This window comes from Podarcis liolepis (genome assembly GCF_965112155.1).
Source record: "Podarcis liolepis genome assembly, chromosome: 13".
In the NCBI taxonomy this organism is placed as follows: domain Eukaryota; kingdom Metazoa; phylum Chordata; class Lepidosauria; order Squamata; family Lacertidae; genus Podarcis; species Podarcis liolepis.
The window spans coordinates 55375074-55401897 of record NC_139573.1 but is presented as its reverse complement, the minus strand read 5'-3'; the positions used below and the strand labels follow the sequence as shown (position 1 = coordinate 55401897).

Here is a 26824-nt window from a genome sequence, read left to right as displayed (position 1 = left end):
AGATGACACAACAGAGCTTTGTTAGTAACTATTGCAAAAAAAAAGAAAAAAGTGATGAGAATATTTTTTTCCCTTCAGTGGCTGCCCAGCTATTCCCAAAGATGGGAAATATTTTTTTATCATCTCATGTTACTTTTTTAAGGCAAGCAACTAAATGTAGAATGTGAATGCAGTAAATAGATTTTTGAAAGTACATATACACATGCACACATCTGGAAACAAGGGTGTTTGCTGCTATTCGTTGAGGGTACATTTTGTGGCCAAGCTGTTTCTTCTTGTTTTTGTTTTGCTGTGTGGCCAAAATCTCTGTTTAAACGAAGTGCCATAATTCCCTTTTGCTGCTTACCTTCTTTCTCGTTTCCTATGTATGCATTTTCTGAAAAACTGACAGATAGTTTGACAAGTTGACAAGACTTGACAGTTGACAAGAGTGTGGTGCTGATGATGCCAAGGTTGCAGGTTTCATCTGCATATTCCTGCATTGCAGGAGGTTGGATGAGATGGTACGCAGGGTGCCTTCCAACTCTATCCAACTCTATTATTCTAAAGATAAAGGTAAAGGGACCCCTGACCATTAGGTGCAGTCATGGCCGGCTCTGGGGTTGCGGCGCTCATCTCACTTTATTGGCCAAGTACAGCTTCTGGGTCATGTGGCCAGCAGGATTAAGCCGCTTCTGGAGAACCAGAGCAGCGCACGGAAACGCCGTTTACTTTTCCGCCGGAGCAGTACCTATTTATCTACTTGCACTTTGACATGCTTTTGAACTGCTGGGTTGGCAGGAGCAGGGACCGAGCAACAGGAGCTATACCAAATCCATTTGTAGTATTCTTGCCTTTTTATAGGGAAGCTTTGCAAACTGTATCCAAATTATTTGCATTTGCTCAAAGGAACCAGTTCTGTTTCTTGTTCTCTGTTGTCCTGTCTTCTCCCATCCCACAAATACTTCAGTGCCTTTAAGCTGCTTTTCACTTGAAGGTGGGTTTGGGAACTGTCAGTCATGAAGTAGAAGGGAGAGGTGGCTGGGAGGCAGAAATCCAGCCTCCAAGTGGTAACAGACAGCCTTGATGGCTGTTGAATCTTGGCAAAGAGCCTGCCTTCTTTTCCCTTGCAAGGTAAAAATTTCTGAGCAATATAAAAAAATCAGGACTTTGAGGTTGACTTTCTTAGTTGCAGTGTGCATGTGTATGCGCAATGGCAAAAACATGTAATAAATTAACATGGGGGGAAAGGGAGTAGGTCCAGTAGGAGAATTTATCATGGTTCTCCTATCAAAGGTCCTGTGAGTTCTACCATTCATTTGGAATCGGAAAAGCTAGCACAGTTAGATTATCATAGATTCGATGGGAAGGCAAAGGTGACTTCAGTTTACAGAGTCTTGATTCTGAATGATTAAAGAGCCAAACCAAGACCATAAAGCAATCATTTGAACAATGTCACAGTCATAGTAGTTTGGGTATGAAAGGGAGCTTTATTCTGTTTGACGGTTACATTTCAATATTTTTTGTAAATGTGATCTCATTAGACGTCCTCATAATGCACACCTTGCTCTACATGGCAGCTATATACATAAATACTTGGATAAGAAAATAGCTTTCTTCTTTGTTTCCTGCTTAATTTCTGTTGACAGGATACTTACCTACATTTACACAAACCCATGCAGTTCTTGGCAGTCTTACTCAGGGATAGTTTTGGAGACCCTTCTACCTAGTGAAACAAATGTCCTCAATTGTTTCTGGGAGTTACAGATCATGGGTACCTGTAGATGCTGTTGCACTAAACTGGAGCAGTGGCACTGAAAGCCCTGCTCTGAGTTACTGTGCATAGCTGCGGTCTTGAGTGAGCTGACAGTGCCTGGGGCGCACATGCGCTGGTACGTGCCTGGGAGTGCCAAGGGGGTGCTCATGCGACAGGGCATGGAGGGTGAAGGAGTCCGTTGCAGCACCGCAGCGCTCACCTCTGACCCCATTGCAGTGATCCTGCTCCACACTGTAGCCCACAGACTTGCACTGTGCCGCCTGGCTGCCCCTGCTTGGGGGAGCCCAGCTGACATGGCACTTGGCAGGCCGAACCATGCACCCCCACGCTGGCGCCCCCAGTGCAGCCCAGCCCAGTTCTACTTTCCATGAGCATTGGTTCCTCCAACACCAGGAGAGGAGTGCCGGCCCACACTTGGGGTACCTGCATAAAGACATCTGCTTCACGCCCCCTCAAAAATCCGCACCCAGGGCCACATCCCTCTGGCACCCCCCATGCACTGCCCCTGGTGCATAGAGCTGCTTTATGGTGTGAAAATTAAAAAGAAATCATTCGTCTCCCATTTCTTTCTCTTACTTGCAGTACCTCCCCTTCTTGGTTCGCAGTGTTATGAAAGATACCCTGGACCCTTTATTTTCATTATTAACCAGAATGGGCTATGGCTCAAGAGGGCTGAATTGACAAGCATCTCTTGGTGGCGTCTGTCTCTGTGCCACTAGGATATTGTTCTGACAATTTCCGCCTGAGTTTTACAGACTGAGGGAGCAAATCAATACCCTCTTTTTCATTGTGCCATTCTCCCCACGTTTTGGGGAAAAGTTTCTTTGAATTATTCGATTATTTTATACTCTGCTTTTACATGTGACTTATAGTGACTCACTGCTTGAAAATATTTCAAAAGTTAAATGAATAGAACTATAAAATACCTGTACATGTATTTTGTCCTGGAAGGCAACACTTTATGCTTGGTAATTGTTTTTAAAAACTTCAATAAAGTTTGTAAAAAAAGAAACTTAAATATTAAAACCCAGATAATGTTCAAAATAGGTCAGTGCACATATTTTAAATGTTGTATGTAGGGTCACCATGAACTTAATCCAGTCGATTGCACCAGATTCAGGCATGAGGGGGAGGGAAGAGAATCATCAGAGTTATCTAGTTAGCCTCTTGCCAGTGCAGGAAATCTACTACATTCCTGATAAGTGGCTGTCAAGCCTCTGTTTGGAAACCTCTTAACGAAGCAGAGACTGCCACCTTCCAAGGCAGTCTGTTCATATTATTGGGAAGTTCTTCCTAATGTATAGACTAAGCCTTCATCTTTGAATTTGAACCCATTGGTTTAGTTTCTGCCCTCTGGAGCTGGGTTGCCAACATGGTTCCTGTGGGCGCAGAGGTGCCCTTGAAGTCTTCTCCCTGTACCTGCAGAATCTCAGAAACCACCTCCCTCTGCGCTCACTGCTCCCTTCAAGACAGTGGTGTTGTTGTGGGGGGGGACACAAGGGCAGTTGCCACAAGGCGCACAATTGTGTCGGGGTTTTTAAGAAAAAACTTTCATCTTATAAATTTGGGAATATTCTAGTATTGAATTTGCAAATGTTCTCCTTGCATGCAGACCATCATAAATACATTTTCTTCCCTTTTGGTTTTTTTTTTTTTTTTTTTTTTTAGATGATCGTCCTGTGAGAGACAGTGAGCGAAAAGCATCCCTTTTACATTTCTCTACAGATCATGCTTATAGATTCAGGAAGCCTCCACTGGTAACAAGATGGACTGAAACGGAAAGGTAGGATCAGAACAAGGGTTCAACAACTGTAATCATGTGACTGTGGAAATATTTGGAAATTGGGACAGGATCCAAAGGGCTGCCTGAGGAATTTGCGTGTGCCCCTTCCTGTCACTGTGCTGCCCCAGCCCCACTGCCAGTTAGAGGACCCTCTGGAATAGCACTAGAATGGTGTGGTGAAGCTCTTGCGCTTCTCTGAGCGCCTCTCCTGACTGAAACTCTCTGTGCTGCTTTGGATGCAGCTTTTCACTTGAATCTTGGCCCTCAACTTTCAGTGCTTTATCTCCAGAGTCTGAAAGGCTCAGCAATGTTCATAAAGTTACCTGTGTGTTAATAGCTCATGCCTGGATAATTTTTTGTAGAGAGAGGGCCTCAAACTGGCTTTGTAGGCATTACAGGTTATCAGTTTTGAAACCAAGTGGTTTGAATTTAAAAAGCAATAGGCTGGGATTCCAAGGCCTGCACAGAAAGAGATACATGTGCAGGGTTGTGTCTGAGGCTCCCCTTTCTGAGTGTAGTACCCCAACCCCTTCTCTAAGGGACTGGAGAATCATCTGTGGGGAAGTTGTAGTCCAGAACAACTGGAAGGTATAAGGTGGGGCAATTGCCTTAGACACAAGCAGTTACTTTCACGTGAATGCGGGGATTTCTCAATTTCCTTAGACCAGACTGGAGGAAGGCTGGCCGAAGGGGTTTGGCGAAGGCTTGCAGTCTGTGGGGCTTATGGGCAGGATAGAGGATGCACCACTGCTCCACTTTTCAACTGACCTGACTCTGCCAGCAGCACCTGGCAAAAAGGGAAATCAGTATCAGCCGCCTGGTTTTGGTTTTCTGAGCATTTTCGTTGAACTGCTAATGAAGATTCAAAAGGGTAGAAGCAGCCTGGTCTATGTGTGCCCCCCCCCCGCCCGTGGAAACTAAACGTAATTGGCACTCTGGGTAGTGTGCTTTGATTCGTGTGGCAGAGTGAACAAGCTTTTACTACCTTAACTGATGCAGCCTGCTTCCTTCCTGCAAGTCTGCATACCTAAGACGACAAACCCACCATCTACAAATAGTGCAGATTTTCTGTGTCACCTGCGCCAGTGGAAAATGTGATGATAACTGATAAACAGTGTTCAATAAAGATTCATGTGCAGCTTGTAAAGGTAAAGGGATCCCTGACTATTAGGTCCAGTTGCGGATGACTCTGGGGCTGCGGCGCTCATCTCGCTTTATTGGCCGAGGGAGCCGGCATACAGCTTCCGGGTCATGTGGCCAGCATGACTAAGCCGCTTCTGGAGAACCAGAGCAGCGCACGGAAATGCCGTTTACCTTCCCGCCGGAGCGGTACCTATTTATCTACTTTCACTTTGACGTGCTTTCGAACTGCTAGGTTGGCAGAAGCAGGGACCGAGCAACGGGAGCTCACCCTGTCGCAGGGATTCAAACCGCTGACCTTCTGATCGGCTAGTCCTAGGCTCAGTTCAACCCACAGCGCCACTCTTTGTTTATCTGTGCCGAAGACAGAGTTAGGCACAGTTCTGGCTTATCTAGTCATACTTGAGGGTTGCCTTGGCACCGAGCCATTACAGGCCATGCGGTTCCTTTCTGTTTCATCCTTCAGGCAAAGCCAGGAATGTAGGGATGTGCTATGCAGACGTGCCGAATATCCAAGTACTTGGGCTTCATTTACAGCTTGAGCTGTAACTATGTTTGCTTTCTGTGGCACAGGAAGTCTCTGAAAGGCTTAAAACCTCTGTTAGATCTTCTGAGTCTTAATCCTTAATCAGGCTAACTGACCTACTTTCCCTTGTCAAAAGTGTGTTAATTAGAATTAGATTATGAGCTCTCCATGGCCGCCTTTGGATGTCACCACTTTAAAAAGCAACGCTGGTACAGCCGCCCTGGGGAGGCCAACCTTCAGCCTCTCTCCTGGAGGCGTGCAAGTCCTCTTGGCTACTCAGGTGTTTTGAGTGGTCTTCTGCATCAGAGAGTTGCCTGTCTGTGGAGGCTCCCCACAAGCTCCCCAGTCACGCAGGAAGCCTCTATGGGCACGCAAGGCTCCCCACTTGAGAGCTTCGCTCAGGTTGGATGCACGGCCCGGGGGGCAGGGCCCGGGGGGCAGGGCTAAGCTAACATCCCTGCAACCCATTTAGGGCAGCAGTGCCTGAAGAGGGCTCTTGTTTTGTTTCTTAAGATACAGTGGTTCCTCGCAAGACAAAAAGAATCCGTTCTGTGATTCTCTTCGTCTAGCGTTTTTTTTGTCTTGCGAAGCAAGCCCATTGACGGATTAGCGGATTAGCGCTATTAGCGGCTTTTAGCGGCTTATCAGCTTATCAGATCAGCTGATAAGCGGCTTAGCGGCTTAGAAAAGGGGGGGAGGGGGAAAAACCCGCAGGAACTCACAAGGCATTGTCATCTTGCGAAGCAAGCCCATAGGAAATATGTTTTGCGAAGCACCTCCAAAACGGAAAACTTTTTCGTCTAGCGCGTTTTCCGTCTTGCGAGGCATTCGTCTTGCGGGGCACCACTGTACATTTTTCTCTCAAATGAAAACTTAAACAAGGTATAAAAAAGCATGCCATTTTCTTGCTGCAGTTCTGCCCATCCAAGAGTTGAATACATTAACTTCATGTCAAAAAAGTGCTTGGTGATGGATAAAGATGATGAGGCGGTCCTGAACCTCATTACAAAGTGTGAATGGGACTTAAGTAAGCCTCCAGGAATAACTGGATCGAACGAAAGTCACCCCAAAGTTGAATTCCACGATTTAAACAGTATGTGGTTTGTTTGTTACTTTTCTCATGTTTTCTTCAATAACAGGCTAGTTCGTGTCAGGGTGGAACCCCAGGCTTCTGGGTTGTATAGTAGTTTTAAATGCTCACCGATCTATTTCATAGTTGGGAATTTATTACTTGTTTGGTAGAAATCCCTCTCTTCAGTATCCATTCTGATGTGATGTGATGATGTCACAATGTAGGCTTGGGGCCTTAGACCATCCTGTGATACCGTTGAGATAAATGGAAGTTTTTTTTGCAGTCTGCCATGTCAAAACACTCAACCACTGCCTTTGTATTTTTACCCCACTGAGCCAAGGTTGGGATTTGGAGTGGAAGAAGAGCCTGACTGGAACAGGCCAAAGTCCTTTTAGTTCAGCATCCTGTTTTCAGCAGTAGCCAACCAGATACTTTAAAACACATTTTAAAAACCAGATTTTAAAGGTCTGCCTAAAAACAGATGTAGCGTGGAATATTCTACTTTGCATGAGTGTTCCAAATATATGGGGCCACTACTAAAAAGGCCCCTTTTCAAGGTTTCAACCAAGCTGATGGAGCCTTATCTTAAGGCAGCTAGTTCAGAAGGCAAGAACCAAAAACAAAGGACAGAAAAAAGCTTTTTTAAAAAAGTAAACAACAGTAGGAAGGCAAAAAGAGTGAAACACACCGCAGAAAATAGAAAGGACAGCAGAAAACTCACAAAGGCAGAAAACTCACAAAGGCGGAGCTATAGTAAAAGTGACGACCTTGGAATGGAAACTATATAGGGCTGCGGTATATAGTATGGGTTTCTGTAGATTAATTTACTATTTAAATCTATTTCTTGAGGTATTCACAAAATAGAAGATAATACTAAGAGACATCGGAAGCCAGGAGCGTCTCCACCACGGCTTGTCTTGTTGCAGAATTGGAAGCAAGAAAACCTGCCCAAGGTAAATAAAAACATTTAAAATCCCGTGCCGTACATTCTTCCCATGTCAAGAATGCCTCCAACTCAGTGTGTGGTTCTCAAAGCAAACCGTACAGGATTTGGTTGTCTTTAACATAACCAGTGTGAAAGCCAGCATGGTCTAGATGGAGCTCTTAAAAACCCAGCTGTTTAGCTTTGTTACAAAAGCTTTTAAATGTTGTATCTGCTTCTCTGTTTTGCCCTCCCCATCCCAAATTATTTTTCCCATTGACGCATGCACAAGGGACTGCAGGACTCACAAGGGATTCCTAGAGGGGTAGGAACCTCAGCAGGAGACCTGGCGGTTTACTGCTGTTTGCCTGGCTACAAACCACCCAGGAAGAGCTTGAAAGAGGAGGTGTGAGACGGTGGGAGTCTCCATAGGGGCCGGGTACAAAACAGAGCATTATAGCATTAAAGAGCAGCAAGTTGAGTGATGGGGAGCTGTAAGGCCAGGAAGTCCCCAGGCTTCAAAACAGAAGTTGGTGTGAACTGGGGACAAGCGCTGGAGAAAGGAACAGCTCCCCCCTTTCAAAAAGCCCCAAAGCCAACAGGACAGCAACATGGGCTCCAAATTACTGCAGCGGATGCCAAGCCATACCGCAAAGGAAGATCCAAACAGGACTGCCATTCGGTTGGTGGGTTCAGACTTAAGCTCTGCTTTTGTCAGGTGTCGGTTGTGCTACAGAGGTGGAATCTACAGACATATAAAAACTGTTCTGAAAATGCCTTTTAAAGTGTATTTAAAATTCATTGAACTTTCCATAAGGCTCACCATCGCCATCTAGTGTCACATTGTATATTGCACCTAAAATGTTTTATTTGCAGCTGTATAGCTGAGTCCAGAGATCCTAATTGTAGAAGAGTCCTCTTTTTCTTTTTCTTTTTCCTTCTAGGCTGCTCAGTTACAAAATAGAAATATGCTGAAAGCCTCAGAAACGAATAAAGGTATGTTATAACAAATGTTATTGTGCTAATTAAATGGCAGAGTTTGGTCATTAATACCATAGGCATCTGTTGCACAGGGTTCCAGCTGTCACTTTGCATGCTGATAGATAGGATTTACTGACAAGCAACAGAAGTGAAGTGGCTAAAACAAATACCATTATAATCCTCACTTTTGTGTTTTTATATGGAACACTCCTCCAGCATACAGGCGAACACGTATCACTTAATTGCACTGCAACTTGGCTTTAGATTTGTACCTTTTTACAGTTAATGGTCAGAATCCAACATGGAGAGTGACATCGCAGTGCTGTGCATAACTATTTGGAAGTAAATCTCACTGACTTCAGTGGGACTGAACTCTTTGGCATTGTACTGCAGCCTTCACACTTCAATACTTTGGGAATAAATGGCCTAAAACACACTATCTCGGTTGGACTGTGGCCTAAACTGTGCACTGCGCCTGAATGGTTAAGCTGAATATATTGTTTGGCAGGGAAATAAAACTTTAAATGTTCAAGGAAGTTTCTGTCAGCAAGCTCTGTCACCTGCCGATTAAAGTGGTTTAGTCCTGGACCAGCCTTGCTCTGTGATTCTGCTGATCGAAGTAAACTGGTCCTTAGTCTCCTTTCATGTCAGTATGTTGCAATAATTTGGGTTTCCCCCTCCAGAATATAGAAGCTTGCCTACTTCACCAACTCTACAAGTTTCTCACAGTGCCCTTGGTCAAGGACACAAGAAAAAGAAAATCGGCGTTAGAGTTTCATTCTTAGGAGCTAAATCACAAGAACTGCCCAAGACAGACCCTAATTTGAAGTTCCACAATGAGGCTGAAGCATATGAAAAGATCACAAGCCATGCTATTTTCACACCCCATCCAGGTAAAATTGTGTTTTTAGTGTTTCTGTGGCCTTGCTGTACATCTAAATATACAGCTGCCACTGAAAGCAGCAGCAGCAGCCATGCATCTACCTCCCTCACCCTCCCAGCCCTGTCTTGTCGAACTTAACCTGCGTTTTGGTGTCTCAGTCAGTGTCCATGACTCTCCACTCCCTACCCCCACAAGAGGCAGGTAATGATGTGGAGCATGGCCAGGGAAACTCAGGGATATGGGACAGGGATCAGTTCTGCTAGATTGTATGAAGAGGAATGTGGGAGCTAGGTGTCTGGCTGCTGTTTTCAGCAAAGATTGTTGGCTGTGGCAGTTGTCTTTCTGAAACAGAGGGATTGTCTTAGATCTGGGACTCTGTGCCTCAAACATATGTGCTAATTCCTAACCATCTTTATGATAAGAGTGCCACCATGTGGATTAGCCCAGTATTTCACTAGTTATTTATGTACTTCATTTATTCAGCTTCAGTTGAAGCTATTTCTCTGCAGAGAAAATGAGCTTATCTGTATCTCACAGTTTCTCTTGGGAGAGCTAAGCCACGAGCCAAACTATGACTTAATTCAGCACAGGGCAGCAGCAAATGGCCAGGTAGGAACAGAGTAGACATGATCACCTGTCCAGGAGCCCATGAATTTGCTAATTGGTACTGACCTGTGTTCTGGCTTAGTATTATGTGTGAACTGGGCCTATGAGAACCTACATATTGAAACATCCGGCATTTGTTATGAGAACGGTTTCCATTGACCCACAGAGCAGCAGATGTAACTCCTGCACGTGACATAATGTACACAACTGGAAAAGGAATATAGTTCGCTTATACTGAGATTACCTTATTGTTATGAAAGTTGCTGGGAGCCAGTGCAGTGTTCTGGTTAGAGTGTCAGGCTAGCACCTGGGGTACAAGAGTCCATATCTTCACTCAGCTATGATGCCAGTCACTGCCTCTCAGCCTAGCCGACCTCACAGGGGAGGAATATAAATGCTTTTTATTATTAAGAATTCTGCTATTTCATGGTTTAGTGTTTTTTCACCTAGACTGAAACCATTATGTTCAAATACTTTTTCCATTTGTAGCCCCACCAGAAGCCAATGAAATAGTAGTTACTTCTCAGAAGACAACAACGAGACATGACCAGAAGGTACCTGAACGTGAAAGGCTAAAGAGCAAAGACCTAAAGAATGGTGATAATGTCAAAAATGTGTCAGTTTGAGATCAAGCCAACTTCTCTAGTGGATCAGTTATAACAAAACGGGTACACTGAAGATTCCTAAGGATATGTGTTTGCACCTGATCACGGATACTAGCATGGCTTGGCTAAGTCCCCCCCCCCCCTATCAGCATTCCATTTCCTGGTGTGTGTGTTTTGAATGAAAGTTAGTACTTCATTTAAAGAGGCACTAAGTTTCCCTTCTATTTCCTTATCCTGGTAACTGACTCCTCCATAATAGCATCCCAATTCCTTTCTGAAATCTGTGCATATTCATCTCCTTTTCATTAGTGAAGTAATTCCATCCCCCTTTTTTCTGGTAGCTATCTGTGTATTCATATGGAAATGATGTTTATCTCCCAGCACATAATTCCAGTGTTTAACAGTTTACACATGCTGCCCATGTGCTACTGGGCCAACTACAAAGTTAATGTATTAATTTGCAAAGCCTTTAACAACTTGAGTCTAGGATATCTTCAATACTGTTTGATGTGTTATATCCCTGTTAGATCACTCCCGTCTTTGTGAGAGTGGCTCTAAGTGGTTCCCCATGACTCAGGCACACAGCTCAGTAATTTCCCCTTTTTAAAAAAGTTTGGCATAGACAACGTACCTTAAGTTTTCATTCCTGGTTTGTAATTCTCCTGAAAAGTTTCTCCTGAAATTCTCCTGAAATGTTTCAGAAAAATCCCCTCCTTGTTTTCTTCACTGCTTCAGGATTATTTGATAGGCATGAGTGCACCAATAGATTTATGTGCATTGGTGAGCCAGTCAAGAGCTCATCATCTTCAAAGGCAACCTGTCAAGGATAGCAATGCCTTCTTACATAAGTCAGTAACCCACAAAATGTTTACTAGCCAGTCATACATTATTAGTAATTTGTAATCTGTAAGAGGTTTTCATAAACCTTCTGTGACTCATTGGCTGGTTGCAGTTCTTCTTGCCATAGCTGACTTGGCAACTTAACTATTTTCTATGAACATGGATTAATAATGGGGCAAGAAAATTGCCTGAAAAAGGTGCCAAGAGAATCTTTTCCCAATTGTCTTCTTGATCCATTTGTCATATTCCCTAAAATAGTTGCTTCCCTCTTTTTCCGATTTAGGGACCATGCTCCTCCAATGCTTGAACCCTGTTAGCTGAGTTAACCTGCCTCTTGCTTTTTCTGCTAGCAAAGATTCAAATCTGAGTTTGCACTTTCCGCCTGCTGCACACCTGCCTCCTTGCATCATGGTGTGTTTGGTTCCATTTCCATTTGTTCCATCCTTCTTCCTTTTCCTTGTTCCATTTCTAACCCAGCGTTCTGATCTACTAGCAGCTTTGTATGTTCCTTCCTTTGCATATAACCTAGGACTAACAGTTTAGTTGATTAAGAGCTTTATGGCCAGAGAATAGATTTATCTTTATTCTTCTGCCCATGAGCTTGAAAATATCACTTCTAAACATGGCAACCATATGCATCTGATCACTACCAGAGGAGTGAGCGGGGGCAGCAGAGTGCTAAGCAACCCTTTGGATTTTAGCTGTTTGACTAATAAGCTAGTCTATATGCCATTTACTTCCGGTAAAGAGCCCTGTGCACTGATCCGACAAAGGTGAGTGCTGGGGACTAGATATGCGAATTTGAGCACATGTGCATATCAGCAATCCAGGCAGGTCTCAACTCCAGAGCATTATGGATAAGGTGAAAATACATTACTTTGTTCATTTTGCAGGGCTAATGGGAAAGCACAGGCTTGCTCACTGAGCCAGGCCGCAGGCTGCATGCAGCTCCTCGTTTTAAGCTGTGTCTAGATCCTGCACAATAGTGATTGGGGAGCTCACAACATTTTTCTGTGTGCAGTGCCTGTTAATCTATCCTGCCCAGGGTAGCAAACACCAAGTAGTAAAATAGCACTATTAAAAATAAAACAAAAGCGTATTTAAAACAATTAAAAGCACTTAAAAGCAGTAAGAATTCTTTTAAAAACCATGTAAACATTAAAGTAAAATTTTTTATATTTTTTTAAGTGCAAACCTCAAGGAGCAGTTCAGCTGGCGGATGAAGTGCTGTATGAAACAGGACTTGAATGTCTTCTAGACTTGGTTGATAAACACTGGAATGGTTGCAAATCGCTTCATTGCAACCAAACTTTTTTATGTAAGTACGAGTCATTTGTTAGGGATGTGTGTTTCTCCGTGATAATTGGGCTCCTTCCTCCTGCAAGGTGACTTGCAGGTAACGATAGATCGGTTTCCCCCATTGATTTCTCCAACCCTGGCAACAGGTTTGACAGATGTGCACTGCTTTTCACCTGGCAGAAATAATCCCAGTGGGGAAATGAGAGGTGGGCTTTTATTTTTCCTCACGTGTTTTTGGCCTCTTCAGCACCTGGGGGAAGGCATTTTCCCAAACTGGCATTGGTTACCTCGGTTTCTTCATGCTATGAAGCACAATGGGGCAAGGGAGGGAGTGGGGGATCCCAACGCCTAGTCTCTCTGCCTGGAAATAATCACAGGAAGAAAATGCTCTGAAGAGGTCTCATGTGATCAACACTGTGTTTTGCAATGTGACCCCATGTCTCAATAGATAGGATTAGACTCGAAGGTACTTGGCTCAGCATAAGGAATTTGAAAAGGGGCTTCTGTTTGAACTGGGGCCTGGAGAACCAGGGGTTGAGTGGCTCAGTAGTGATGCTATAAAAGGGCCATGGGTCACAGGAGCAAATAACAAATTTTCCTGCAGCAGAATTTCTTTGTGAACTCAAAAATACAAAGGCGTGTCCATCGGACATTGCCTTCTGCTCTCATAGTAAAGCAGCTCTGTTAGGATCAATTTTGCTGAGGTTACTTGCAAGTAAAAGCCATGCTGCTCTACTGGAACAGTGAATTTGTAAAGACTGAGCAGGTAGTTTGAAGGAAATTACACCCCCGCTCCCCCCCCCAAAAAAAACCTGGTCACTAAATATGAACTTAGAAAAATCTCCTTTAATTCCTAGCTCAGGCAGAAACTGTTTTGTCTGCAATTCAGAAATCCACACCCACAGATCAACAGAGACCTCCTGCAGAACACCAAGAGCTGAATAACCTTCGGTTAGAGAGACAGGCTTTGCAAAAGCGTATCTCTGAGCAAGAAGAGCAGTTCAATGCCAAGATCAGTAGTTTGGCATCAGACTTGAATAGTGCTAAGAAAGACAGGGTAAGTAGAATGCAGTATTCCGCGATTCCCCTGTGCATATAGGTATGTATATAGAAGCTGGTAAAATGCGGTCTTGACTATGCTACCACTCAGTGGATTTGTAACTGGCTGACTGACCGAACCCAAAGGGTGCTCATCAATGGTTCCTCTTCATCCTGGAGAAGAGTAACTAGTGGGGTGCCACAGGGTTCTGTCTTGGGCCCGGTCTTATTCAACATTTTTATCAACGACTTGGATGATGGACTCAAGGGCATCCTGATCAAATTTGCAGATGACACCAAACTGGGAGGGGTGGCTAACACCCCAGAGGACAGGATCACACTTCAAAACGACCTTGACAGATTAGAGAACTGGGCAAAAGCAAACAAGATGAATTTTAACAGGGAGAAATGTAAAGTATTGCACTTGGGCAAAAAAAATGAGAGGCACAAATACAAGATGGGGGACACCTGGCTTGAGAGCAGTACATGTGAAAAGGATCTAGGAGTCTTGGTTGACCACAAACTTGACATGAGCCAACAGTGTGACGCGGCAGCTAAAAAAGCCAATGCAATTCTGGGCTGCATCAATAGGAGCATAGCATCTAGATCAAGGGAAGTAATAGTGCCACTGTATTCTGCTCTGGTCAGACCTCACCTGGAGTACTGTGTCCAGTTCTGGGCACCACAATTCAAGAAGGACACTGACAAACTGGAACGTGTCCAGAGGAGGGCAACCAAAATGGTCAAAGGCCTGGAAACGATGTCTTATGAGGAACGGCTAAGGGAGCTGGGCATGTTTAGCCTGGAGAAGAGAAGGTTAAGGGGTGATATGATAGCCATGTTCAAATATATAAAAGGATGTCACATAGAGGAGGGAGAAAGGTTGTTTTCTGCTGCTCCAGAGAAGCGGACACGGAGCAATGGATCCAAACTACAAGAAAGAAGATTCCACCTAAACATTAGGAAGAACTTCCTGACAGTAAGAGCTGTTCGACAGTGGAATTTGCTGCCAAGGAGTGTGGTGGAGTCTCCTACTTTGGAGGTCTTGAAGCAGAGGCTTGACAACCATATGTCAGGAGTGCTCTGATGGTGTTTCCTGCTTGGCAGGGGGTTGGACTCAATGGCCCTTGTGGTCTATTCCAACTCTATGATTCTATGATTCTATGTACATACATATAAACAGTGTTCTAATCTGGGATGGCAAGATGCAGCTGTCAAACTCCCAACAATCAGTTTCAGATTTTTAAAAAAATGCATTTATTCGAACTTAAAACCCATCCAAAGGACCTAGGGTGCAGGATGCTATACTAGTTTTCCTGTATTGCTGATTACCAGACTTGTCTTCTATCATTTTTTGCTTAATGTTGCTTCTGCCAAACATAGGGAAGAGTTCAGCAACTGGTGACAAGTTCAGCAATTCACTCTGGTTTCCGATGTTTCAGCAAGCATTGACTATGTACTCCTAGGCAAAGGGGTAGAAATTTGCTTTACTTTTAAAAGGAAAGTTGAGTTTTTGTTTCCAATGTCACATTCTGTCCTTTTTGTGGAAGTTCAGCATATACACAGCCATCACTAAAGGCCACGAAAAGCACAAATCCTGCCTAATGAATCTCTCCCCAGGCAGCAGTGGTCTACTTTTCAGGGCAGAATTTCTCCAAACTTGTCTGCCAATCAGAGATTTCTTTCTTTTCCGTTTAAGCCACCTTAACTATAGAAGCTCTATAATTCCTTCAAAATACAAAGCAAACACTGAAATTCAGACCATTCTAATTTATTTTGTCTTCTGGTGTTGCGTTTGTAGCAGCTGTCGCTTGATCCGCAGGGTCTATTCTGATTACTTTTAGCTCAGAGGATCACTGGGATCCCACAGTAGTTGGAGCAGCTGCCGGGTAGAATCTGTAGGCAGGAGTGCTCAGAGGTTGCACCCACACTGGCAGCTGGAGCTTGACATTTGCTTCTGTCAGAGCTCTGCAGGGCATATCATTGAAAGGTTTATAGCCCCTTTATGGAATCATTGGTGTACTTGGCCAGTATTTCAAGCCACTAATATTGGGTAACACTTGCCTGAATTCCTTGTTCTTCATTTTACTGTAATTTACTGGTCAGCAGCTTGAGCTAAATACAGTTGAGTCTATCTTGCCAATTAGTCACTACAAATCCCTCTTTCTTTCCTCATCTTGTTGGATTTCTGTCTTACATCCACCCGACTACTTTTTCTCTGTCAGCAGAGCATATAGGATAGAGTTAATTCCTCGTCAGAAGACAGGGTCAAATTGCTCCTGAAAACTCTTCCCAGTTCAGTCATATGAATATGCTTAGCCTGCTACCACTGACATCAAATCAGTGTCCCCTGGGAGTGTGGCCCTGTCAGAACTGGGAGCCAGGAAGAGGACACCTGCATGAAGCCTTGGCCTTTAAATGTCCTGGCTCCTGCTGGATGGAGGGCTGGAACTCAGATCTTCTTCCTCTTTCACTTCCTTGGTTGCTCAAATTGGTACAGAATGTAAAAGTCAGCAAGGGTTAATGGGAACAACAGGTGCCATGCATGGCTAAGCAGTTGAAGACGTTGGTCCAACCAGCTTGCCCCTTTCTACTCCCTTGGTGATGCTGCCGGCCATCCTTTCTCCTCCAAAGCCCCTCGTGCCACACAGCTGAGAGGGAGCTACTTGACCTGTGTCTCAGTCAGGTGATTCCCTGCACCAACGCCAGCGGAGGAGCCTCTCATCCTCGCCTGTGTGAGGGGTCTTAATGTAGGCCTGTCAACAGAGTCTGAAATGTAGGGCGAATCCTTGCCAACCCGTCTGGGTTGTCCTGTGTCTCTCACTTTGTGTTGTTTAACGAACCAATGGGGTTGCGCTGACCTAGAGTGTGGTGGGTGGGGGACTAGTGGGATTAGGATTAGATTTGGGTTAAAGAGTGGGGGATAGATTATAGAGAGTATCAGGGAAGGCCCATGGAGTAGCCATAATACCTAGTAGAGACCTGAACTTCAAAGCCACAACAAAGGACAAAAGAGGCAGATTCATTTTTGCTAAAGGGACACTAGATGGCAAAATTAAACTATCAACCAGCTCCATATATGCCCCAAACTTGAAACAACTAGAATTCACCCAAAAAACACTAAACAAGTTCCTCTCCTTCTCTGAAGGTGAAGCAATCCTAGGAGGTGATCTCAGTCTTAATATGAAAGGTATATCCCTGAAAGACATCCACCCTACAACCCCATGGGCAACCTTCCTCTGAAGGAAACCCCCAACAACTAGGAACTCTTACAAGTTACTAAAAATGCTAAAAAACAGGGGTCTCTATGACATTTGGGGTGAGCAAAACCCAAGAGACATCAGCCATACATTCCAATCCAGACACCATGGTACAGTGTCCAGACTGGACAGCATTCTGCTCACACAGGGTCTTATCCCCTTCAGTGGAATCAACAAACATAGGTAACACAAAAATCACAGATCACACCCCAGTAGAAGTCACTGTTAAAATAGGAGAGGGTTCTTCATCATGGTTCTTCAGTCCCATCCTAACTACAAACAAACAAATTAGAGATAGTCTCACAAAAACTCTCCAAAACTACTTCAAGGAAAATTATGTAGACAATATAACAGAATCTGAAATGCTGCTTTAATCATTTGTAATGCCTAATAAAGGTTTGGTGAAGTAATAACTACTTTAATCGTTTTCTCTGTCTCGTCGTTTTCTCCTTTCTACACCTCCCCTCCCTCATTGTATTAGGATATATTGAAGCATAATTTGGATAAATTACTGAAAGAACATGCAGCTCTGAAAGTGCACAGTCCCAAAATGGAACAAAGGACCCAGAATGCAGAGGCCACTCAAGCAGCACCACTGCAGATAATCAGTAAGTTTCTAAAAACATGTATCTGAATAAAGTAGTCCATTCGTTTGTTAGAACACATGAAGATTCTGTATCCTCCATCCAGTAAAGGGCAACTTTGTAAGTTTATAGCAGTTGGGGGAGGGGCAACCTAGAGCAGAGATCCTGCAAATGGCATATGGAACTTTGCATGTACATTTTGGTCCTTTCTAGCCTTGCACTAATCACTGCAGACTCTTTATGAATAGCATTTGCTGCAGTGCGAGGGGGAAATGAGCCTATTCTTAGTGTACAGGCAAAGATGATTTGGGCACAGTGTAACTGTTGGTGGCTGGAAAGGACCGTGAACCTGGCAGGGCTACCAGGCCAGCTAGGTGGGGGGGGGGTCACCAGAAACAGGACTGTGGTGTCTTTGACCTTGCATACTGGGCTGTCTTTTAAAACACACACACACACACACACACACAAATATTGCCGTCATATATTCAAGCACATTGTCACACGAAGACCTGGTCACATAAGAAGCCTGCTAATAAGATTTAAAATTCCCTTAAATTCATGCTGATTGATTTTCAGAATGATAACTGTGTACAATTCACTCGGATTAAGGTGCCCACACTTTCCACCTGAGGTCTGATATAAAAAAGCATATCAAATATTGGGGTTTGTAAAACGGCATTTCAGAGGAGTAAATCTCAAAAGTTCCAAAATTTCTTAACCCTCGTGTCTGAACTGATTTCGTTCTCTGTCTCAGTCCTGTTGTGCTAGATCGTGTTGAGATCCCAATGCTTTGCTCATTGGAAAAGGTCACTGTCTCATCAGTTGGCAGCTGCTACCCCAAAGACCTTTTTTGGTCCCCTTTCTAACCCCATCCTTTGTTTCAGGGGAACTGGGGGTGGTAAACATAATTAAAATACAATGCTTGCAAAGATTAAAACTTTTAAAAAATACATCGCTATAACTTATACAAGTAGAGTTAAACTTGCTTCAATTTTATATCAGTTCTCATAATTCAATACCTATCAGTGGTACTACTAACTGGGCATCCCCTGCTGACCTCAGGGCACAGGTTGGCTGGCACTGGAGGAGGGATTTCTTTAAGTACTTGGGCCTCCAAGCTTCGTGCTTTGTACACCAGCACCAAAACCTTGAATTGGGCTTGGTAGCTCACAAGCAGCCAGTGTGCTGCCTTTTGGATCCATGACACACTCAACTGCTGGGCTCAGCCGACAAATAACCATTCCTTCTGATCTTTTCCATATGGCTCGGGGGAATGCAGTGGATGGGAGTGCAACAAGCAAGCCCTTTCTCCTCATCTTTTTCATATATTCTTTCTCTCCCCAGAGCTTGAAAACCACCACAAGCTGTTGGCTGATGAAAATGCCAGTTTGAAACAGCGCCTCCAGCACTTTGACAAGATGCAGGAACTCACAAAGATGTTGCAGGAAAGCCACAGGTAGAAGCTTAGTACTGGATGCTAAGTGGAAGCTCTCAAGATTTCAAACGTTTGGCCTTTTAAAAATTTGTTCTTGTGTTCAATGGCATCCGCTTCTCCCAATGTATGTATGGTCACTGTCTTTGCCCAGCTGCTTCCAGCACATGTTCTTTCATCTCCTTCCACACAGAAGTGCTCCTCCTTGCTTGACTCCAGTGCTCAACGTCTAAATACTAAACGTTGAGAAAAGTGAGGAATGGAGGGCTGACCCAGGAGGAGAGAAGTGATTGCACAAGTAGACAAACTGAGTAAAAGGTCGAGGCAGGGTCTGAATCACAAACGCCAGAACCAGCTGTTCTTATACAAGTTTAATTTCACTCCAGGTTCTCTTCCCTTCCACCCTGCTTACCCCCAAAAACATGGTTCCCATTTTTTCCTCCCTGACTGCCCCCCTCAAAAATAGACTTGTCGTTTTTCTCATCCTTACCTCCAATTCTTGCATTTGCAATCCCTTGATGTTAAGAGAGAGAGAGAGAGAGAGAGAGAGAAAGTACCAACAGGTCTCAAACAAAATGGACAAGTAAGGAGAAGGCGACCTTAAGGCATGTGAAAAAATGAGCATCTATTTGTTATCCTGTAGAAGAGAAAGGGATTTTCCCTCCCCCATTATTGAACCAGTGGAGCAGAGGGGTAGAAAGAACTGGCTCCCTTTTGACAGCCCAGCAGCCCAGCAGCCAAGACGTGCTTTCAAGCAACAAAATATGTTATCTGTGATCTCTCCAGGTTTGAGTGCAGCTATGTGCGCGCAGGGCTGTTCTTCACACCTGTAGGTTCCTTGGTTAATTTTGTAACGTAATAATTGATTTTCTTTTTTAAAAAAAAATATGCAACACTTTCTTGCAGAACCTTGGTTTCTACAAATGAACGTCTCTTAAAAGAACTGGAAGAGGCACGTTGCCGGCACAAGGTGGAAGTGGAGCAACTACACTGGAACTACAATCAGTTAAAGAAAACACTTCCTCCTAGCAACATCACCCAAAATTAACAGCAACAGATGTTAATAACAATGAAAGGCATGTGAGTGTAAATGATTTATAAAGGATGACAAACCACTGGGGTTATTTACTTCCATGAACCAACCAACTTTTAACACTGTGGCTGATTTCTCTTGTACCTCATTTTTTTAGACATCCTCCCCATGGTTTTTGAATATAGGAGTGAATATATTAAATTATTGAATGATTTTACTGCATTATTCAATCAATGGCAATTTATATGGAGTTTTTAAGTAAAATAAAATTGATCTCTTCTACTGTGAATTTTGTATTCACCTCAAACTTTTTCAAATAGGGATCATGTTTATCATTGACCAAGTTATTGTTGCAGAGCTGTGTGCTGATGCTTTAGGAAGAGCTGCAAAACCATGGCATTAAGACATGCTTCAACTTTGAGCACTTCTGCTCATGGAATAAAATTTAGCAGTAATGTGACTTGCAGTGCAATCCTGTCCATGTTTTCTTGGACTGCAGCCTACAGGTGCTTTAAAAATAATAATCCTAGCTTATTCTTTCACTTATCCTGTCCTTGAATGTGTTATCTGTGGATCAAGAATTAACCTTTGGCATATGAGATCAGTAGCTGCTGTTTCCATATTCCTTTAAAAAGATGCTGTTTCAACAATACTGTCCACATCTTCATTGATACCATTTGATCAACTAATTAGGTTGATTGCTCACTGAGATCCAGTTTCTCTCTGCATTCTGGCAGTTCCAAATTTCTGCTGGTGTGAAATATCATGGTGTGTTTCCTATGTTACTGAAGTGACCTTTTGTTTTCTTTAACATTTTGGACAATTATTTCTGGATTTCAAACCACTGAAATTTTGCATCTGCTGATGGAATGGCAAGTAAAGGATTTGCCAGTCAACGTGCCTTTCCAAGTCCAACTGATCCCTGTAGGGTGGCATCCAGAACCACATAGTTGCTGCCTCAAATTCCTTTGGTACTACTTTTGAACAAAAAGCATCTCCTATGGTGATATGTTCCCTGCTGAAACAGCACCTTCCTTTTCACAGTCAGATGGGTGGGGTACAAATAAAATAGTATTTTATATATTATTACTATAAAAATAGTAATAATAATAGTAGTACTGTTGTTGTTATAAATAGTAATAAATAGTAAAAATAGTAATAATAGTAGTAGTACTGTTGTTACTATTATAAAATAGTAATAATAATAGTAGTACTGTTGTTGTTATAAATAGTAATAAATAGTAAAAATAGTAATAATAATAGTAGTACTGTTGTTACTATTATAAAATAGTAATGATAATAGTAGTACTGTTGTTGTTACATTCCAGAACAGACTTTTGGCTGTGCAGTGTTTGCACATGTGTGTGTTTTAAAATGAAACCATGCAATATATGCTTTTCCTACTCAAGAAATGTAAGTGGACCAGATAAAAAGCCTCTCTAAATGCACTTAATTTTAAAAACTTCCAACAATTTTTTTTATCTTGTTTTCCAGATAAGGCATTCTAATTGAATCATAGAATTGCAGAGAAAAGGGCAAATCCCATGCTAGGGCTCCTTATGAAATGAATTGAAAATAAAACTGCCACTATCGTAATACCATTATACAAATCTCTGGTGTGACCACATTTGAAGTCCTGTATACATTTCTGGTTGCCTCACCTGAAAAAGGATACTGCAGTGTTGGGAAAAGTTCAGAAAACGGCAACCTAAATGATCAAAGATACACAGCAACTCCCCTGCAAAGAAAGGTTGCAGCATTTGGGACACTTTAGATTAGAGGGAAGTCGAGGAAGAGGTGACATGATAGAAGTGTGTGAAATTATGCCTGGCAGGGAGAAAGTGAGGAGAGCAGTTTTCCCCTCCCTCTCTCCTAACACTAGACTTCGTGGACAGCCCATGCAGCTGAATCTTGGAAGATCCAGGACAGAGAAAAGAAATTACTTCTTCATGCAGAGCAGAGTCTGTGATGGCCACCATCAGGGATGGCTTTAAGTTGAACAGACAAAGTCATGGAGAGGGCAGCCGATGGCTCGGCTCTGCTCCACAGCTGGGAGGCAGCAATGCTTCCAAATACCAGTTCCTGCTGGCTGGTTTCCCACAGGCAACTGGTTGGCTACGATGAGAACAGGCTGCTGGTCTAGGCAGGCCATTAGCTGGATCCAACAGGGCTGGTCTTGTGTTTTTACAGACAATCGCGGTCTCCGTTGAGCCAGGTGGTGTGCACGCTGAGGGCAAACCCCAGTGAAGTGACCTTGCCTCTCCCCCTGCTGCCTGTGTGGAAAGGGTTTCATGGCCCTGTGACCAAGGGTTTCATAGCCGTTTGTTCATTTCAGAAACTGCAGTTTTTCAGTGCTGAAAAAGAAACTCCTAAGAAGGGACTTCATGCAAGGATTCCTGAATGCAGCCAGAGTTCTCATGCTATAAGGATCTGAGTTTTAGCCCAGTAGGCAAGTTGGGTAGTATTGTATTAAGTTGGTTCCTTCGTAAACAGCAGGGAACTGGCTGGGTGTGAATGATGAGCGAAATGTAAGGGTGTGTGAAGTGTTTGTTGACTGCTTTGTGGAGAAAGTAGGGCAAGTACACCTTGAATGCGGTATGAGGCAGGATAAACACAGCTGCCACTAAACTGTACAGTTGCAAGGTATGCTAAGCTGCCTAAAAATACTCCAGTAGATGAGATCAGAAGGTGAATGGGATCTAGCAAAGGAGCTAGCCTGCTAAATCAGCTTTCAGATAAGGCACTTGATCTTTTCTTCCTCTGGAGATAGGTGAAAGTTAATGACATGAGCTCCAATGCTGCTTCTCAGGTGATGGCTTCAATTAGCCACTTGTGGCCATGGTATCTGTCCACTAGCATTGTGATGTCATTATGTCACGCAACCTGTGGCCCTCCAATGGTGACTGCAACTCCTATCAGCCCTGGGCAGCATGGTAGATGGGAATAGTGGGAATTGCATTCCAGCAACACAGGGTAGCCACCCATGAGGAAATAGCAGATGGGTGGGATGCCAGGCAATTATGGAGGGCATTCTAGTCAGTAGCGCATGTGACACAAAGCAGCAAAAAATGCTCTGACCATCAAGGTATGTTGAACAGAGCTACCCAGTGATTTGACCACATTAAGACTGTTCTCTTAGAAAGGAACACACAAGACACTTGCAAAAGCAAATTAAGACGTTTATATTAATACATTTATTGATCACTTTACCAACTTAAGATACAATTCTATACTCTCAAGAGCAATAATATATATATTACAGAAAGTCTGCTTTTAAAGAACAGCTATAAAACACTATGAAAACTGACATCTATTCTCAAGCCAAGCTTTTTACAGCACTATTAGAACAACTGATGAACTTGATTTTTTCTAATGAATGAAGAATGTTTACTTGACAGAAGCCATCAATGTGGTTTTAGAAATTAGAAAGACAACTAGCAGAAGATTTCAGCATTTGGAACACTTATCACAATTTTAACATTCACACAGATAAAGTGATAACACATTTAAGTTTCTAGAATTAATAAATTGTGTAAAAATATATTGCATATATACACACACACATATATAAATTTGTTTCATTTTCCTGAAAAAGCCTAGTACAAACTAGTAGTATATAACTCACTTTCAAGTTTCTTTTAATTTACTTGTGTAAATATTTAATACTGGTATTATAAATTAATAAAAAATAAAGACCTGCAATCAGAATAGATTTTGCCTGGGCTTTACTTTCCACTGTTAGATTGGCCAGCATATGGTGAAATTTCATCAGCCAATGTTAGTTCTCTGTTTCTTTTGCCATTTTCAGGGCAATTCTAAAAGCCTCATTTTGCCTTTTAAAATTCCCCCCACCTCCCCTCACTTTTGGGAGCAAATTAGTCAAGCTCCAGGGCTGACACAGTTTCTTTGGCCTCTCTGAGGGCCCGTCAGGAGAGGCTTTGGAGCACGCAGGCCAAAGGCTGCTCAACCCCTAGAGCAGAGGTCGACAACCTAAGGCCCATGGGCCGGAAGCAGCCCATGAGGGTGGCTTAACTGGCCCATGAGCCACCCCCAAACAGAGCCACCCGCTCAGCAATTCCCCACGCGCTGCGCTAAACCAGCGTGGCATGGCGACTCCCTTCCGCGGCTCCAGAAATCGCTTCTGTGCATGCCCAGATGCCGGAAATCACTTCTGCGCAGGAACAATTTTCGGCATCTGGGCATGCGCAAGAAGCGATTTCCGGCGTCGCGCCGGCCTGGCCCACAGGATCTCTGTGGGAGTGATCCTGCCCATCCCCGGTAAGCCTTGCCAACCCCTGCCCTAGAGCATCCTGTTTGGGGGCCAACCGTGGTCCGGCAGCAGTGGTGGAGCACCAGGGAAGCCTCCAACTGCAAAGGCTGGTGAATTCCGTAACATCCATCAGCCCCTCACCCTGTGCCCCAGAGCTTGAGTCTGAAGTTACACCAGATGTTTTCCAAACTAGAAATTCTCAGTAACTGATCTCACTTTACATAGGACTTTCATAACGTTCGAATCTCAGTGGGAACAACACGTATAATCTGGCAAAATGGGCACTATGTTAAAATGCAGGGTTGTGTTTTAACATGTTACTATCATAACAGCTATGGGGGGGATCCAGTAAGAATTCACACTGCTAGAAGGGGATTAACCACCCGCTACGCTTGCATCCTGACAAAAATTGCACCTCCAAAAAGCATTCCCCGAGAGAGCGGCTGCTGCTGGTGTACAAATCTAGGCAGGCTTACTCAGCAAGGCACACACCCCGTTTCATTTTGAGTGACTTCCAGAAAAAAACACACCCTAGGGCGCTGCTCTAAGTTTGACTAGTTTGTGCTGGGCTCAGAGCAGCCAAATGTTACGCCTTCTGAGATCTGAGAGTACGTTGTACAGGTTACCGTTTCACTGGTTTTAATGCATGACGTGTCAATGAGGAAGAAGAAACAGGTGGAGTCCATGCCAGCTTTTATTATGCTGTCTAGTGTTCCGGGAGAGATAACAGCAAGTTCACTTTCTCCACCAGTAGCCAGCATATGATGCAATTGCATCTCTAGGTAGCCAAAGGGAAGCAATTTGAAAGCAAAACATGTGTTGTCATATGCTGGGGTAGCCAATGTGGCACCTTCAACTCCCATTAGCATCTCCCAGCACGGCAAATGGTCAGGGCTGGGAGTTATCCAATAACCCTTCCCTAGCCATGTGCCAATATTATATATATATATATTCAACAAAAAAGGTAAGCCAAACCTGTGTTTCCTTAAATTGTGCAAAACAAAAAAAGAGGCAACAAAACATGCTCACAGTATTAGTCAAAAATAGTTTTCAATATAAATATATAATCTTCCTCTTGTGCTTAAAGTACGTGGAAACATTTACATTTCAACAAGGATAAACTGATTTACTTATCCCTCTCCAGTTAACACAGCAGAGCAGGAGTTTTACAACTTGCTACCTTCCGAGAACCTTCTACATCTACACTTGACACAGAAACCGAGTTTGTCGCAGAAGACGCACAAGCAGCTCCTAGGAGACAGTCCTTGCTCTTGTTGGCCCTGGCTGGCCCAGCCTCCTGTGCCCCACTAAACCAGAAGTGACCCCAAAACACACCAGTCCCCCTTTTGTTTAGCTACGAATTGAGGGAGAAAGATGGCGATTGGAAGACAATGGTTAGGATCCAGTCTGAGGCTGTTACACTTATTTCAGTGGCACCAAAGTTCACCTAAATGCAGCTGCAAATTTATGCACACTTAACTAGGTGTACATCTGATAAAATTGAATGGGGTTAAGTCCCAAGTAGATATTATTTAGGAATAAGTTCCATTTAACTCAACAAGGCCTACGTTGGAGGAGACGTGTAGGAATGCATGGTTATTCTAGAGATAACCCAGAGGTGTGGATCGGTCCCTGTAGGTTCTCCAGATGTTGTGGACTATAACTTTAAAAGTACCATGCTGCCCTGGGCTGATAGGAATTGAAGTTCAGAACATCTGGAGAGCACAGGGTTTGGGAAGGCTGCCGTAAGCTTTTGAGGAACATGCCCCCCAACCCATGAACAAAGTTAGGGAAGAGGAGGCAGTGGTGGAACACATGTAATGGTTGACACACGTCTTCGCCAAGTGTGCCTAATGCACCTTTTCACCTGCAAATATGACCGCCAAAACCTCATAGAACCACATGATAAAGTTGACCTGTGTTAGTTGTGAAATGGCTTCCATATATCAGTCATCTAATAGCCTAACAGCATTTGCACAGTGGATGTTTAGCATAGAGGAAAAAGCAACAGCTGCATTTTGTGGTTCACATTTACCCTAATTATCAACTATACCCATATTCAACCTTTACTTTTAAAGTACATACAAACCCATCTAACTTTAAAAATAACAGGTAGTTTAAGAATTTTATGAACCATGCAAGTTTCTACGCTCCTCCCTGCCAACTATTGTTTATTCATTTTAAATTTGATCTGAGTAAGTTTTGACTTGCACTGACGATTTTAAACATAACCAAGCCTTCCTTGAAAGAATGCAAAGACTGCAGCCAGAACCAGTTCCTTCCAGTGTCAAGACACTTCATAACAAAAATCATTAAGATTTTGGTCATGGAATGGTCCCCCAATCCCTGTGCCATTTCTGGAGCAGCCCTTCTGCCCTTTCCCAGTATCAGGATCTGTCCTTCGCATGGATCATGCTCACACAATGCAAGCCTGAGACCACTGAAATAAATGGACGTTTTGTCATATGCCTCAACTTTTGTGGAGTCTATTTAGTATATGTAACCCTGAAAACGTTTGCTGTCATTTACATTTCATTTCTATGCACCCTTGCATCTTACAGACAATTCCAGGATAGACTTGAATATGTCTTCTGTTGGGAGCACAGGACCTAAACTGCAATTTCAAGTCTATCTTGCTCTTCCTCAGAACTATTTGCCACAACCAACTGGCCATGGGCAGGGAAATGACACACAAGGATTTCTGCACATCAAAATGTTTGTGTGGCTGCTCTCAGACAGATGGTTGTGTCAGGAAGCAGAGATGGAACAGGTGTCAGCTCCTGAGGACCCAACC

The 26824-nt window shown here is 43.5% G+C and overlaps 1 protein-coding gene across 3 annotated transcripts in view; it reads left to right on the top strand.

Annotated features, from left to right (window-relative positions):
* CEP72 (centrosomal protein 72) overlaps window positions 1–24985 on the top strand; it is a 28631-nt gene extending 3646 nt beyond the window's left edge. Inside the window, exons 4-15 of one of the 3 annotated variants that reach the window (XM_083473212.1) lie at window positions 3425–3539; window positions 6120–6298; window positions 7127–7230; window positions 8144–8195; window positions 8864–9073; window positions 10159–10223; window positions 12303–12432; window positions 13271–13470; window positions 17193–17319; window positions 18640–18751; window positions 19634–19807; window positions 21094–24985. In XM_083473212.1, coding sequence (XP_083329338.1) covers window positions 3425–3539; window positions 6120–6298; window positions 7127–7230; window positions 8144–8195; window positions 8864–9073; window positions 10159–10223; window positions 12303–12432; window positions 13271–13470; window positions 17193–17319; window positions 18640–18751; window positions 19634–19775 — 1436 coding nt within the window. In that variant the 3' untranslated portion in view covers window positions 19776–19807; window positions 21094–24985. Of the gene's footprint in view, window positions 1–3424; window positions 3540–6119; window positions 6299–7126; window positions 7231–8143; window positions 8196–8863; window positions 9074–10158; window positions 10224–12302; window positions 12433–13270; window positions 13471–17192; window positions 17320–18639; window positions 18752–19633; window positions 20411–21088 lie in introns of those variants that run through there. The other 2 variants (XM_083473211.1, XM_083473210.1) reach the window with 2 other exon arrangements.
* Window positions 24986–26824: the final 1839 nt, after the last annotated feature.